Here is a 15703-nt window from a genome sequence, read left to right on the forward strand (position 1 = left end):
GAAATAGCTTCCGAGAGAGTAATTTTCCCATCTAATTTCAGAGGGGCCCCTCTAGAAGAACCAGGGCAGAGGATTTCACCTGCAACCACACTTCAGCACCCGAAGAAACCCTTCGCCCGGCACCGAGACCCTCCCCCTGGCACGGCAATGGCAGCAGAAATGAAACTATTCCTCCTAAATCCATAGCTGCGGAAAATATCAAAGGTGAATGGGAGCAGCATTTGCTTTCAGAAAGCAGCAACAACTTGAAGGCAAGAGCAAGGAGGGAAACCTGATTTAAGGCGATCACGCAAGGACTGCAGGCAAACACAGCCCAGCTCCAACAGAGGATAACTGCCTCCGATGCTCTGGAAGCAGAGGGTCAGGCTGAGGGAGCCGAGCATCCCAGCATGGACCCACCTCTGGGGCTCCATGTCCCTTTTCTCCAACAGCCAGAACCCAGTTTTTCTCCCTGTTATAACACCGTGGGGTTACAAAGAGGAGAGATAACTCTGGGAAAGACAGCATGAAGCATGATGAGGGCAGATCAGCTCTTCACAGAAAATCTTATATTGCTTACGACTTACTGTCTGGGAACATAAAACAGTTTAACCAGCCGGCCCTAAATCACAGTGACAGCTTTACACTACCCACAAACCTCTGCTCGCCCTCACCCAGCTCAGCCCAACCTCCCCCCTCCACATCCGCCCTTTTTTAAGCCCTCACTCCCCCCTTTCCTCAGGGAGAGCAGCACACGCATGTGCACACATGTGTGCACACACATGTGATGGAGCAGCGAGCCTGAGGCACAGCAGGGCCCAAGGCTGCTGGGAGGGATGAGCTGCATTCCCAGCTTTGCCCATGGAGACCCTGGACAAGTCCCCCCTCCCCAGTCCCCATCCATCCCTTCAGCCCCAGTGCTCTTTGGGATGGGCATCGCACGCACAGCCTGCGTTTTATCCAGCACCTCTAATCCCTGATGATGGGAGCAGGATGCAGCAGGATGCTTCCCCTCTCCCACACCGGAGCAGGACAGCGGCTGCCCTTATCCCTGGGAACAGCACACCGAGGTCCTGCGTGTCCCCACCTCTCCCTGGGGACATTTAAGGAGCAAAACGTACCGTCGAGCAGGGCGCTAACAAGCAGAACCCTGCTCACAGGCAGCTGATGCTTTTAGCATCTTCCCCCCACTTAAAATAAATCCCAGGCTTTTCCTCTTCCAAATCTGCTGAGCTGATGCTACATGGGAAACTGTGAAATATTCCATGGCCGCATGTTCCCCGTTGCTCTTAATCCACTTCTAATTAAGATCACGTGTGATGCAGCCCTGAGCTGACTGGCCATAAAATGCTATTGTGGCAACTTGATAGCAAACCAAATGGAAGAAAATTACAGCAAAATCCAAGATTAAGGACAGTGGCTCACAAAATACAGTGCTTAAAAATAACACGAGGCAATTTCCTCCTGATTTGGGGGAAAAACACCGCTGCCAGCAGCATCCTCTGGGCACAGCTCAGCCTTTGCCGGCAGCATGGTGCAGGGACCGCTGCTGCTCCATATGGATCTGAACCGTATCCGCTGCACAGAATCCACACACAACCCCACAGGGAACAGACCAAACCACCCTGGAGTATCCCTGGGGCACCCCAGGCTGTGATTCAAGCCAATGGCTTCCCCAAGCCCATCTGAGCTGCTCATCCCAGCCCATCCCTGGCATCAGCAGCTCCTGCAGTGGAGCAGACACACGGGAACGCTTCCTGGGACTCAAAGGACTAAACCCCTTTATCCCAGAAACAATCACAGCCTTTTGATGAGGGTGATTGTGAAAGGAAGGACCAGGGGGTGGAAGTATCACTAGGAATGGGGCTGGCACGTTATCAAGGGAGGAACCGGCCGCGCAGGACCGGGTGTTCGGATTAAAGCTCCCCGTTCCCCCCATGATGCTGCATCCTCAGCGGACAACCACTGCACCCTCCCTGAGAAGCACCTCGTGAAGGTCAGAGCAGCTTCACACCAGGGAGACAATCTGGGGGCTGGCCCAGGACCAAAAGGCAGTCTCCAGTGTTGGTGTGCAGCCACCACTGAGGTCTCCCCTTCAAGATGACTCTGTCCCTCCCATCACCCGTTCATTCGTCACCCTGACATCTGCACCCTCCTCACCCTCTGCCCTGACACTTCTCACCCTCTGGGACACGGGTCCAGGTCCTCAGACCCCCTCATTTCCCCTCAATACACAGAGAAGCCGCAGCTTGCCGCACTCCTCTCCCATGGTCGTGACCCCCACATCCCAGGCACCACCCCTACCGAAGGTTAGGTTTGATTTATATCAGCTTCATTTGTTATCTTTTGGCTTCACCTCTTCTTTAAGACAAACTCATCCCGCAGATACAGCCAGAGCATTGGCCCCGACCTTCTCCTCGCTCTAAGCATCACACACCAGCCTCTGCAAGCAGAGCCACAGGATGCTTCCCTGTGGCATCCCACAGGCCTTTCTCCTCACCCCTTCTCTCCAAAAATGGCTTTTTTTGGCATAACAAGAACATTTCATGGAATGGAGCTTTTCTGCCAATTCTCTCCTCTCCTCTCCCCACCGGCCTGTTCAGACCCACCAGCTCCCCCCATACCAGGGCTCTGCTTTCCCAAGGGATGCTCCGGGGGGGTTCAGGACTCATTTACCCACAGGGTTATCCCAGCCCAGCAGAGAGCACAGAACTGCTGATGGAGGAGCCATTCAAGGGGAGCAGGTTCCCCCTCAGCACCCAGAAACAGCTCTGCCAAAGGCAGTGGGCTCGGCTGGCACCCCCCCATGCGGCGTAAGATCACCGGCTCCCAGAGGGGCACAGGTTCCCCTGGGGTCCCTACGTCCCCTCTGCGGCAGAGCCAGCGATGCTGAAGCTGTCACACTGATTTCTCTGCTCATCTCAGACCTTTCCGCCCTGCAAACACGCACAGACACAGCTCAGCCCTAATAGGGAACCAGAATCGTCCCCTTTGAGAGGAGCCCTTAGATGAGGGATGCACTGCCGGGGAGCGGGGGTGTCACCGGGAGCCCTGGGGAGGGTCTGGGTAGGGAACATGGAGCAGAGGAAGAGCTTGTGACATGGATTAGCACTGGGACGCAGCCAGCTCCGGGTGTTCTGGCCCAGGGCTGGGAAAAGCAGTTTGAGGTGGGCTCTGGGCTCACATGGACCGTCCTGGCACAGGCGATGCCTGGACAGAGCATCCTTCCCACCCTCCCCAGCCAAGGGGCATGAGCTGCTGTCAGCTCAGATCTGCCAGGAAGCCGGGAGACTCCTGCTCCAAAGGAGACCACTTCCTGCTGGTTTCAGTGTGATGTGAGCTGACAGAGCACAGGGACAGCGGCTCCGGCAGCAGCGGAGCACGAGCTGCTCCTCCCATCCCAGGACTGCTCTGGGACACTGATGGAACAGCCTTTTTTGGGAGCAGTCAACAGCGAGGGAGTAAATGAAACGCTCCAGCTCGGCCCATCCTGCAATGGGCAGCCCCTGAGATGATCCAGAAGGAAAAAGGGGAGCAGCAAACCCATCCCCTGCCCTCTCCCGGCACACAAGCAGCACTGGAGGCAAAGCCAGTTTTAGGGTATTGCAGCTCTTTCTGCTCATTCAGCACCAAAACTGGGGGATCCAGCCCCTGGTTTGGAAGCACGAGGACACCAAGAGCAAACTCAGCTCACTTGGGCACCCTTGAAAGTCCCAGGCAATAATTAAATCATTCTTGACCCAGTTGGATTTAAACTGGCATCTGCAACACGAAAACATCTTTCATCTGTGGACATCCCGTATCTAATTGCTGCCTGAGCTGCAATTCAACACGAGACAACAGAAATCTGTGATTTGCATGGCAAGAAAACGCCTCATGAACAATGATTTGTTTTTAAGTTGGGGTCTTTCTGGCATAGAGCTAATAAATGGTAATGATACTGATTATCACATCTGTTTGCCAGCTCAGCTCCTCCACAGCCTTGCTCCACGGAACGCCAGCGATTGCAGCCTTTGCAGAAATCACTGATCAGAGAAGCCGGAGGGAAAGGGGGAAGATGGAGCGTCTGTGAAAAGCTGCCTTTGATGTAGCTGGAATGTCAGCATGAGACAGAGATTCCAGCTCAGAGGAACATCCCAGCTTTGTCTAACTCCATTATTTCATTTAATCCCTTATCTTTACAAACACGCCCTCTCCTCCCAAGGCTTCCCAGCGCTCACAGTGCCAGCACCATGACTGGCACAAGGGGACACAGGACATCAGCCCGTTCCCAGCCCTAGTTTATGATCCGCGGCCAAGTTCCCCACCTCAGGCTCACACCTCAGGGAAAGGTGGCTTGTGACAAAGCTGGAAATGGCATTTTCAACCAAAAGCATTAGGGAGAAGGTCAGTCCCAGGCGAGCAGCACAGGCTGCCGTGAGAGCAGCGACCGGCACCATGTCCCCATCGCCGCGGGGAGCAGATACTGGCTCCTATTTCCCCACATAAGCAAATCTCAGCCCTGCACAAGCAGAAGCCAAACTTCACCTTGAACACCAGAGCAGAGCGTGCAGGAGGCTGACAGAGCCCAAGTGCTGGCAGAGGTCAGGGCGACACAGCAATACAAGGAGCACGCCTGCACGCTCCAAGATTCTTTGGCTTGGTAGTAAACGCATCCCTGGATAGAGCCACAGCCGGGTCCAGGGGGAGAATCTGGAAGCTGCAGACTGGAATTTATGAGCCCTGTTCCCATTAAAATAGCAGGCAATATTTCCATCTGCCAGTGAACGATGATGAACAGCCCAGCTCCTTTGCATATTCCAGGCCTTGCTCAGTCGAAACCAGCACCCTTGAGGGCAGGATGTGGCATGCAGATGACCATTGCCATGCTAGGAATGTGGCTCCAGCTTGCCCAGTCTGCAGCAGGAGCAGGTATTTATACAGGCTGGTCCCCTGGGATCTGCCAAGGCCAGGGCACGGCAGCCAGGGCCCTGGCACCAGCCGCAGCACGCGGCTGCCCACCCTCGGGGTCTGCTGGGGACGAGCATCTCCTGACCCGGCTGGGAGCCAGGTCCCACTGGCACAGTGCTGCCTTTGAGGAAATTCAGTGTCCAGCAAGACAGAAGGTGCTGGAGGGGAGCACGGGTCTGGGATTGCACCCCACAGATATGCCAGAAGCCACCAGGGAGCACAGACATAAAGGCACTGGCACCAAGCACGGCCACCACGGTACCAGGGAGCATCAGCGTGTGTGTGGGACATGGCACCGTGACCACCCATCCCTTAGCTAGGGCAGGACACAGGATGCAGCAGGTTCTACCACCCTGCGACCCGCTGTTCGCAAACACATTGAAGGGTTGGCAAACAAACCAGCAGATGTTATTAAACAAACATTTCCTGACAAAACCAGGGGCTCTGACCCCTTCCTGCTCTTCAGCAGAGCAGCTCCTCATGGAAAGGGTAGTGGGGCACAGGGGCCAGCTCCCAACAGCCCATTTTACAGGATTCCTGCCCTTTGCCACAACCCCTCAACTTCTCAGCATCCTCACACCAGAAAAAGGCACCAATTAGCTACAAAGTGCTTCAGAAGCTTCAGCTCATTAATCTAACTCATAATTAGTCTGGAAGGGAAGGAGAGCAGTCGCCAAGCTGCCGCCTAGCGCTGCTCCAAGGGGGCTACACCAGACCCACTGCAGGGGTGCAGCCAGCAGCACCCTCCTGTAGGGATGAGCCTGGGCTGCTGCCCTCCAGCCATAACAAAATGGGGTGTTTCACAGTAATGAGGCAATGAACAGCAACTCCACCACCAAGAGAAACTGCCCCAACTCACAGCATCCACGGGCCTTAAAGCATCCTGCCATTGAGGAAACAATGGCCAAACTCAGCCCGGTTACAGGAGACGCGCGTGGCAAGAGGCTGCAGGGACGGGTCAAGGTGGCATCCAGAAAGCAGGGAGCCAGTAACCCAGAATCCAATAGCCACTCCATACAGATGAGCTCATCCGGGTTGCACAAGTCGCCTATGGAAACCCAAGAAGATGCTCACAAAGCCACTGAGTACCAGCAACTGCCCTTGCACATGGATGGGACCCCACGTTTCTATCCATGGGCTTTCAGGCACCAAAACCACTCGAGGACTGGCAGGGACAGCGGGGTGGGGGAGGCCCCAGAGTTCAGGCAGACCAACAAGAAGCAGATGCCGAGGACACAACGCAGCATTCCCGAACATCCCACGAATGCAGCCCAGCGGAGCGGCTGTCCCAGAGCAAGGGCAGCCTTTGGGCAACCTCAACCTGATGGTTGGGCTCCTACCTTGGGCTGCCGGCATCTTGCCCTTGTTGAGCTGCTTGAGGCGCTTCTGGTGGGACTTGCCGTTGTAGTGGATCTGCGCCTGCGCGGCCGAGTTGAGCTGGATGTTGCAGACCTCGCACAGCGTGAACGACTGGTGCTTCTTCTCCCGCTTCATGCGCTGCTCGGGCTGGCTCGGGGGGCAGCTCCCCGCCTCCACCGCCCGCACCCCGCTCTCGGGGCTGTGCGATGGGCTCAGGGGTCGCTTCATGCCTGCGGGAGGAAGGACAGACCCGCCGTGAGGACAGAGGGACGGGAACAGGGGCCAGGCGAGGCAGGAAGACCCAGCACGGGTGGCACGCTGTGGGGTGCCCAGGCTGCCTGAGCTGGGGGGACCTCCCTGAGCAAGAGTAACAGCATCTGCATCACTGCAATGAGTTGCATCAGGCCAGATGACATGAGCAGCAGCATTCCCAGGAGGTTAGTGCTGGAGCAGGGAATAACCCACTTCTTCCACGTTTCTAGCACCAGAGGACACTCCTCGTGTCAAAGTCTTTCTGTTCACTCCTGGACATCATCGTAGGTTGGCCCGAGGCAGAGCTGGGATGGCAACCACCTCTGCTGGCAAGAAATTCAACTGGAGGGACTCGTGTCCTGCTCTGGTGTCCCACAGCCCATCCCCACCGTGGACACAAGCGCTCTCCCCTGTGTTAGGTGAGTGCCTGTCCTGAATGTGGGGCTCTGCATCTCCAGTCCCAGACCCACACAGGGACACCCTTCCCCACAGAGGGGCTGGGGCCAGCCAGGGACACCTCTCCTGTGGCTCTCGCCTTGCAGACACCCTGTCCCTGCTGCCCAACCTCGCACCGGGAGCCGCTGGGACATTCAGAACAGCCTCGGAGAGGCGCGAAGGTCACCCGAGCACTGTGATCCAGTTACCACCTTGGAGCTGGCAGCTGCTGGTTACACACACACAGAGGCACGCTGCACCCAGACACCCCGAGGGGCCAGGAGTGGGGCACTCGGGTGGCCGGACAGGCCCCACACGTGTCCCTGGCATCCTCCAGAAGGATGTACAGGCACTGCTCGGGCATTAGGGATCACCATCCCTTGATGCAGCACCATCCTGGACACCTCACCCAGCAGCTCCATCGTTGCTCTGGATGGTGGTGGGAAGCCTCGCACATCCCCTTGGACACAAGCTCTGTCCTCCCTGCCCTCACCTGCTGCAGGCTGAGCTCCCACAGGCTCCTCTCCAGGACAAGCCATGGAATTCCTCCCCAGATATGACCCATCACAACTTGAGCCCACCAAGAAGCAACCCCGGTTCCCATGGGAGCCCCGCGGAGGGGCTCAGCACACCCAGCCTGCTGCAGAAGGGAGCTCTCGGTGGGCTGAAAGCCACTGGGCTCAGCTCGGGACCCGCACCCAGCCCCGACCGCTGCAGCCCCGGCCGCGGCCCCGCGGGGGCGCAGACGCTCCGCGCCGGCTCCCACGCGTGGGTCCCGCGGCCACCGGCACCACGGAGCGGGGGGAGCGGCTCTGGGGGCTGCGGGTCCTCCCTTCCCTTCCCTGTGCCACCCCCTCCCCCCTTCCCCATCCCACCTACCCCTGAGCGCGGTGACCTCGGTGGGTCCTCAAGGCTCCAGACCCGTCTCGCTCATCCCAGCCCAGGGGGGGACAACGAGCATCTCCCTCCGTAGTTATATTTAGCAAAACGTACGGGAAGGTTTTTCCATGAGTCGTTAATTGAGACGGAGGCAAAAGCCGGGACCCGCAGGGATGGAGGGGCCCGGAGCCAGCCCAGCGTCACCCTGGGGTCCGACCACCCCTCCACAGAGCTTGCCCCATCTCCTGAAGGGATCCGCACCATTCTTGCCCAGGGAGGGCGCTCGCATGTGGGGAGGGAGCAGGACCCACAACCAACAGCCGCTTCCAGCCTAAATCACTCCACAATTAGCTCAGAAGGTTGGCAACAACATCCTTAAACTCGTGCTTCACTAGACAAAATACTAAAGCAGTGTAACTAAAAGGAGTTTTACACTAAAAATAAGTAAATTTGCTTTTGGCAGAAGGATTTGGGAGCCTGGAGGCTGCACAAAGCCCTCTGGTACCCGTTAACCCTGGAGCCCTCAAGGTTCTTCCTGAAGCTCCACCTTCCCTTTTCAATGAAAACAGAATGCAAATATCTTGTGCTGGAAACAAGCGACTAAAAGCCCTGAAAGACTCGATTTCCCCCCTACATTTTAATTACAAACAGCTGATGTTGTTGAGATGAACCTTCCCGGACTCAGCACACTCGGGGCTGGCACAGCGGCAGGATGGAGCCATCCCACACCGGTAGCAAAGAGCTGGGCAGAAATGCCCCATCCAACGCATCACATCACTGTGATCCTTCCCCAAAACTCACAGCGATCGATGCCTGATGGCACTCGATGGGCAGGAGCCCCACGGGACCCCAGAGAGGGCCTTTACCAGAATAACCATTAGCAGAGCAGCCGGAAAGCAGATCCGGGAGACGATCAGCACCGGGAATGTGAAACAGAGCCTGGGGACGCAGCGGGACATGTGGAGCGCTGGTGGGGACACGCCAGTGGAGGCAGGCCCCCGGCTGCCCTTGGCATCCTCCCCCTCCCCGGGTATTTATAATGCAATTACATCCCGGGATGCAGAGCTAAAATTGGAACATTATGTGGACAAAGTATCCCAAAAGTCTCCCTCATCTCATGAAAAGGAACTGCTGTTGCTTTGATCAGGCAGCAGCTCCCGTTGCAGTGTTTGAAAGGTCTGTCCTAATTGCACGCTCGTCTCATTCACTTGATTTCTGCTGCTCCTGTTCTGCTTCTCAGGTGTCAGGCACATGGATGGGACGATCCGGGGCTGGACAGGTCACTGCACGTGTGGCAGCACGCGGCTCCCTGACTGACACCTACTTTGGGGCAGGTTTTGCCTTTTCAGCAAAGCACCGAGGATCTTTTGGGGGGCTGTTACCCTTCACAGGAGGGAAACTGAGGCACAGCAAAGGTTAAATGACCCCACATACACCCTCCCAAGGTGACTCAGGTGCTCCGAGTCAAAGCCAGCACGAAGCACAGGGTCACCACAGCCCAGCTCCACCACCATATCCCACCCTGGTGCTGACGAAGCCAAGCATTTGTCTTCTCCATGGAGCAACCTTGTCTTTGGAGGGGGTCTTCCCAAGGGGCACAGGGGTCAGGGGGCTGAGCTGCCCCTCGCCCACCTCTGCCCATCTTTCCCCTGGCCCATCAGCCCCAATAGCCCCATGGTGCCCATCCATCTGCACTATTTGATGCCCTTTGCTCAGGGGCTGTTCCAGCCCCACCGGAGGGGCGAAAGGCTCCTGCTGGGTGTGAAAAGCTCCTGACAGATGTCCAAATCTCTCTGAAATAAAAGAAGGTCAGAGCAGCTTCGGTGTCACGGCAGCAGCGAGCGCTGCGTCAAAGCACCCGGCTCCCACCGCAGCACTGCCAGGACACGCTGCCCACCGGCACAGCCCCCAGCCCCACACACCCTGCAGACACACACAGCCCAGCCCAGGGCTGCAACGATCCCGTCTCCGAGCCAAGGGACATTTCCCTTCTAGTTGTCACTGCTTCTATTGTTTGTGATCACTCAGAATAACAATTCTATTCCGGGATTGCCATCCCCTCATCCCTGTCACTCCAGGCATAGAATCAACCAGGTTGGAAAAGACCTTCAAGATCATCAAGTCCAACCTTTAGCCCAGGACTGCCGAGTCCACCGCTAAACCACATCACTAAAGGACATCCTTTACTTCAGCTCCTAAATGCAAACCAAGCTCTACCGATGTCCAGAGGAGGCCATGGAGATGCTGCGAGGGCTGGAGCAGCTCTGCTCTGGAGCCAGGCTGAGAGAGCTGGGCTGGGGCAGCCTGGAGAAGAGAAGGCTCCTGAAGGGGAGACCTTAGAGCAGCTCCAGTGCCTAAAGGGGCTCCAGGAAACCTGGAGAGGGGCTTTGGACAAGGGATGGAGGGACAGGCCAAGGGGAATGGCTTTAACCTGCCAGAGGGGAGATTGAGATGAGCTCTGAGGCAGAAGCTCTTCCCTGTGAGGGTGCTGAGGCGCTGGCACAGGGTGCCCAGAGAAGCTGTGGCTGCCCCATCCCTGGCAGTGTTCAAGGCCAGGTTGGACACAGGGGCTTGGAGCAACCTGCTCTAGTGGAAGGTGTCCCTGCCCGTGGCAGGGGGTTGGAACTGGATGAGCTTTAAGCTCCCTTCCAACAAAACCATTGCCTGATTCTACGCCTTCCCGCAGAGGCTGCGGGCACTGCAGAGCAGCTCTGTGCCCACACACCACATCACCACACTGAGCATCCCTCACCCCTGCCGCCAGCGAGGGTCACATCACGGTGACCTGAACAGTGCCTGTGCCACAGTTGGCCACCTTGTGCTGGGTGGCTCTGCCAGGAGCTTGTGGGCAAGAGCAGCCCCTGACAGCGGCCAGGAGGAGCAAGGGGATTAGCGCAGGTGATGCCAGAGGCCATCTGCAGCCTGCTGACACATTTATGCACCCTCAGCCTGCGAAGGAGGAGGTGGAGCTCAGGGCACATGGCAGAGGTCTCACAGCCACCCAACCCTCCATGCTGAGCCCTCCCAAATCTCCAAATAGCTGCTTTTTAGCAGGGGAAATTGGTTGCACTCAGAAAAGCACAGAGGAAAGGCATGAGCTAAGTCACCAGGACAGCATGGTTCTGGCCAAGCTACAAAATCCCACTGAGTGCGTGGGTTTGATGCCCATTGGGTCCTTTGCCTCAATTCTGATACTCCAGATAACCTGAGGATGGACCTAGTGAGGACAACTCAGGCACAGGTAGCACGGTTAAACACAGCCCAGCTAGAGGTCTCCGTGCTGGTGCAGCCTGGGGATGTTCTCCCAGTCCCACCCTGCAGGGACCCCGGGTCCCTCCTGCTGCTGACACTGACCTGTTCCCCATCCTGAAGGTCTTTTACTGGGCCTGAACACAAAGACCCAACACACAGGACCAGAACCTCCACCCAAGTAAAACCACCTTCACCACGGAGCTAAGTGGCATCAAAACTGCTGATCTGAAGATCTGTCCCATTCATCAGCGTGGAATCAGGGAATGCTACAACCTGAACCTAAAGTTCAGAGGAACTTGCTAAGAGAGCAAGAAATCTAAAACCAGAAAATCTGATTGGAGTTCACATGATTCCACAACTGAATCCGCTTTCCTCAGCTCTGCTTGAGTGCAATAGGAAATAAAAGCCATGGAAGTAGAAGATTTAGCATAAAAGTCACCACCAGTAGCTGTCACAAAACTCCCTTAAACCCCTCGAGCAATGCCCTCATTTGCAAGGACCCACAGGAAAGCCAGGAAATGCCACAGCCCCATTCCCGAGTGCAACTGGAATCGCTGCATCTCATCCCTGCCATCGTCTGAACCTTCCTACTGAAACTTGCTGCTAGAGCTGACAGCGCAGCCTTATTAAAATTGGCTTGAATGAGCGAATTAGCCAAGAGTTATCCCCTGCTTGGGGCAGTGTCTCAGCAGAGGAGCCGTTTGAGTGCTGGAGGAGCTCCGTGATCCCACCACAGCCACGCACAGAGGCCAGGCAGGGATTTGCACCGGGGGTCAACCCTCCGGAGCCCCCCCAGAGCCTCATGGGGCGCAGAGGAGCCCGGCGGGGGGGAGGCAGCACCATCCCTCCTTCGCAGCTTCCAGCCCCACCACCCGTCCCGGTTCAGGACAGAGCAATGGCGAAGAGGCAGCGCCCGGTGCCCACCGCAGGGACGCTCTTACCTGGCACCGGGAGCGCCGAGCTCTGCGCTTCGCCACCACCGCGCCGGCTCCTGCCCGTGTGCCGGGGCTCAGCGCGCCGCGGCCGCTCCTACGCCCGGAGCGCTTCCAACACTTGTCTCATGTTTCAAGGAGCGCTTCAAACGCGGGTCGATCGCCACTAAATCAGCCTCATCAGCAGCCTGCGGCCGGGGGCCGGCAGCTCACATAGAGCCCGACAGCCCCGAGCGGGCGCCGCTGGCAGGAGGCTGCGCTGGAGGAGCCCCCCTGAGCCAAGAACGGGCAAAGGCACCGGCAGCAGCTCTGCTGGTGGACAAGGGGATGGGGCAGCTCCTGTGGGCACACCCAGAGCATTCCCCACGCTGCTCCGTAAAGAAACAGGTAGAGGGATGCAAAGGCAAACCTGGGCTGCAGCGAGCACAGGGGTGCTCTGCCCCTGGGATGGAGGGTGCCCAGGGGACCTGCCACAGCATCACAAGATGCTCTGATGTCCTGCACGAGTGGACACAGGCAAACCACAGACTTCAGAGGCCCTGGCCATGCCAGCTTCACTTCCAGCATTTCATAACACGACACCAAACCAGCCCCTCTTGCCCCCCCCCCGGCCCCAGCATATGCTCCACTAATGCCAGAGTGAGGCACATTTTAGGATCAGTCCATAAACCAGAGCGAGGATTAGTGTGAGCCATCCCTCCCAAAGAGCTCAGGACCTCAGGCTGGCTCCTAGCACAGGGACCAGGGCATGCAGGGGGCTCAGACCAACCTCAGACTATGGGTCTGAGTCCCCCAAAAGCCCAGGCTGGCTCTTACCCTTAGATGCCCACCGAGATCCCCCTCAGTCCCACTCCCACACTGAAGGGCAGCAAGGACATCCTGCTGCACCCCGGGCATGCAGAGCGTATCGCACAGACACAGCAGTGCTGCTGTGCCCGTCCTCTCGCTTGCACATCAGAGATCACTGACACTGCAGGGACATGTCCCCTGAATCAGCAGATCTGAGCCCGGCTCCCAAACAGCCAGGACAGCGAAAACCCAAACTGGTGGAGACGCCATGGAGGGAATAAGGCTGCAGAGAACATGCCCCAGAGAGCAAAGCCTGGGAAGCGCCTCACAGCTCCCATCCCAGGGTGCTGCAATCCTGGAGCTTCCAACGCCGCGTTGGCAACACGTTAATGAATCAGCTTCAGCAGGGACCAAACAGGAGTAATGAGAGACACAACGTGGTGGTGGCAGGGCAGGCAGGGCACATGGGCTGTGTCCTTTTAGGATGATAAATGAGGCGGTGTTGGCCCTGCGAGCACACTGCCCTGGGCACATGCCACAGCCAGGTCCTGTGTCCCCCCAGGATGGGCTCAGGGCCTCCCAGCAGCAATAGTGAACGGAACAAAGCAAAGCAAACACGGGCAGGGAGTCTGATAGTGGGTAGGGGTTCAGCTCTAGGTGTTAGCACAGCACAAGAGAGCAGCGGGAGAGGAAAGATTGAGGCACCGGCCATTCATCATCCCGACGAGCTGCTGCGCCCCCCAGCTGAGGAACGCCTGGCATGGGGCATGCAGGATCACAGAATCCTTCAGGTTTCTTGTGATCAGCACAAAGAACAGGGCAGAGGCACCCATCACAAACCCGCAGCCAGGCGAGGCTGTGCCTGCCCTTCGTGCAGCCGCCCTAGCACCAAACCTGCTCCCAGCAATCCCTCACACGATGCCAAAACTCAAGGAGGACACAAAGCGCTGGCAGACAGAGCACCAGGGCTGAGCTGCCCGTGGGCATCACCCTGGGCACAGGGAGGAGCCGCCGAGGTGGGGATCTGCGGTGTCACCGCAGGAGAGGAATAAACCAGGAGGCTTTGCCGAGCTCTGGGGAGCAAGGGGCACGTGCCCCGGCGCTGTGAGGATCTGTCACACACCACCAGCCGTGCCGCTCACCTCTTAAAATAGACCCGAGCAGCGCAACCTGATGCAGCGTTGGCCTCGCTGCTCCTCGCTGGCTCTTCCTGGTCGTGACAAACAGGGTGGTTTTATTTCAAATCCCCCTCCCAGAATCAAATCCAGGCACCGCTTGTAACATGGCAACGTCTCCTCCGGCACAAGGCTGCCTCCTGTCACCCCAGCAGAGCCCCAACCCTCGTGGCACCCATGAATGGGGTGACGCCACACGCGGCTTTGCTGGTATTGAGGTCCCCAAATGCACCGTCCCTCCCGTGCTGCTGGAGGCCTCCCCTGCCCTGATCCCGACCCTGCACTCACTGCAACTATTTCCTCTTGGACAATAAAATGCAGAGAACCACATTGTGCCCCAGGGAGGGGACTGAGCCCCAGCAGCACCTTGGGCCCCCTCCCTGAAGCTGCCACAGGCAAGTGCCCGGAGAAGACAATTTACTGCGTGTGCAGGACTCGGAGTGAGATTATCACATTAAACATTAAAAGTCCCAATTCAGAGAGCAGCAGCCAGTGCTGCTCCTGCTGCGGAGCCAGACTGAATTCCCTTAGGACAGCAGAGGTGGGGGACACTCCCCATGACAAGGGACTGTGACAAGCTGGGCTCCCAGTATGGACCCGCAGTGAATGCAGCATCCTCCCTCCCGGCCCCCTCACACCCACATCTGCATCAGCTTTTGGGTGCAGAAAGTGGCTTTTGAGCATGTTTGTGAATAGCTGCTGGCTGACACAGGAGACATCCAATTTAATCTGGAGCTCTTGCAGGCTACTGTATTACAGCCTAAATTAAATATTTCATAGTGCTAAGCAAGTGACATTTGAAATACAGTCATTGCAGGGGTATCAAATAAAGATATTTGCAACAGGATCTGTTTAAATCCATGTAGTGCTTTGGGTCAGTCCATCAAAGTAAGCCCAGTGCTTTATTAAAATCCAAGTTACCAAACACCCAATCTGGAGGAGGCTCCAGAGCCCGCACGGGGGGTCAGTAAATAAGTAAATGCTGACTATGGAGTACAGCCCTGAAAGCTATTTTCATTAAAAAGTTAAGACTGGCAGGACACTTTGCATTATTTCTGCCTTCTGAACCTGCCATGACCATATGCCACAGGTATTTTAACCACCAGGATCAAAACACCCATGTCCTGACAGCAGCTCTCCCTGCTGCCACTCAGGATCACACTCAGAAGAGCTTTAACTCCAGAGGGAGCTGCAACCAAACACCACAGAAGCCAAAACAACTTCACACCAGGCCAGAACCCCCTCAAATGAAACAGCACATCAGGACCTACCAGTGCATCGCAGGGGCCAGGCTGGAAGAGGGCAAAGAGATCCCTGTCTGCAGATGGACAGGAGAGCACAGAGACACTGGAAAGGACACCCCTCCCAAACCCCCAGGGTTCTGCCTTTCCCCTTCTTATAGCCCTCCCCAGTTGAACCCAGCTGGAGCTGCCCTGTGGCTGGGTGGAGAGCACCTCACAGCTGTGGACACTGAGGTTCCCTGCACCAAAACACCTCCCTCAACCCCAAATCAAACCTGTTTTCAGGCAGGTCTCTCCAATAGGTGTGAGAGGAATCACCGCGAGGTTGTTTGGTTCTGACCTGAGCTACCTCCCTGCTTGAGCATAAAAACACCCTAAAAACGAGAGTCTGTCAAAACGCAACAAACCCACTCCCAGTAACTTCCCTATAAAAGTGCTTGGAAAGATAAAGGTTGGAGAA

The 15703-nt window shown here is 56.9% G+C and overlaps 1 protein-coding gene across 2 annotated transcripts in view; it reads right to left on the reverse strand.

Annotated features, from left to right (window-relative positions):
* ZNF385C (zinc finger protein 385C) overlaps positions 1-6516 on the reverse strand; it is a 38915-nt gene extending 32399 nt beyond the window's left edge. The window contains exon 1 of one of the 2 annotated variants that reach the window (XM_030508318.1): positions 6270-6516. In XM_030508318.1, the coding sequence (XP_030364178.1) occupies positions 6270-6516 (247 nt within the window). The remainder of the gene's footprint in view (positions 1-6269) is intronic. The other variant, XM_030508319.1, reaches the window with a different exon arrangement.
* Positions 6517-15703: the final 9187 nt, after the last annotated feature.

Source organism: Strigops habroptila, chromosome 19 (assembly GCF_004027225.2).
Source record: "Strigops habroptila isolate Jane chromosome 19, bStrHab1.2.pri, whole genome shotgun sequence".
Lineage (NCBI taxonomy): Eukaryota > Metazoa > Chordata > Aves > Psittaciformes > Psittacidae > Strigops > Strigops habroptila.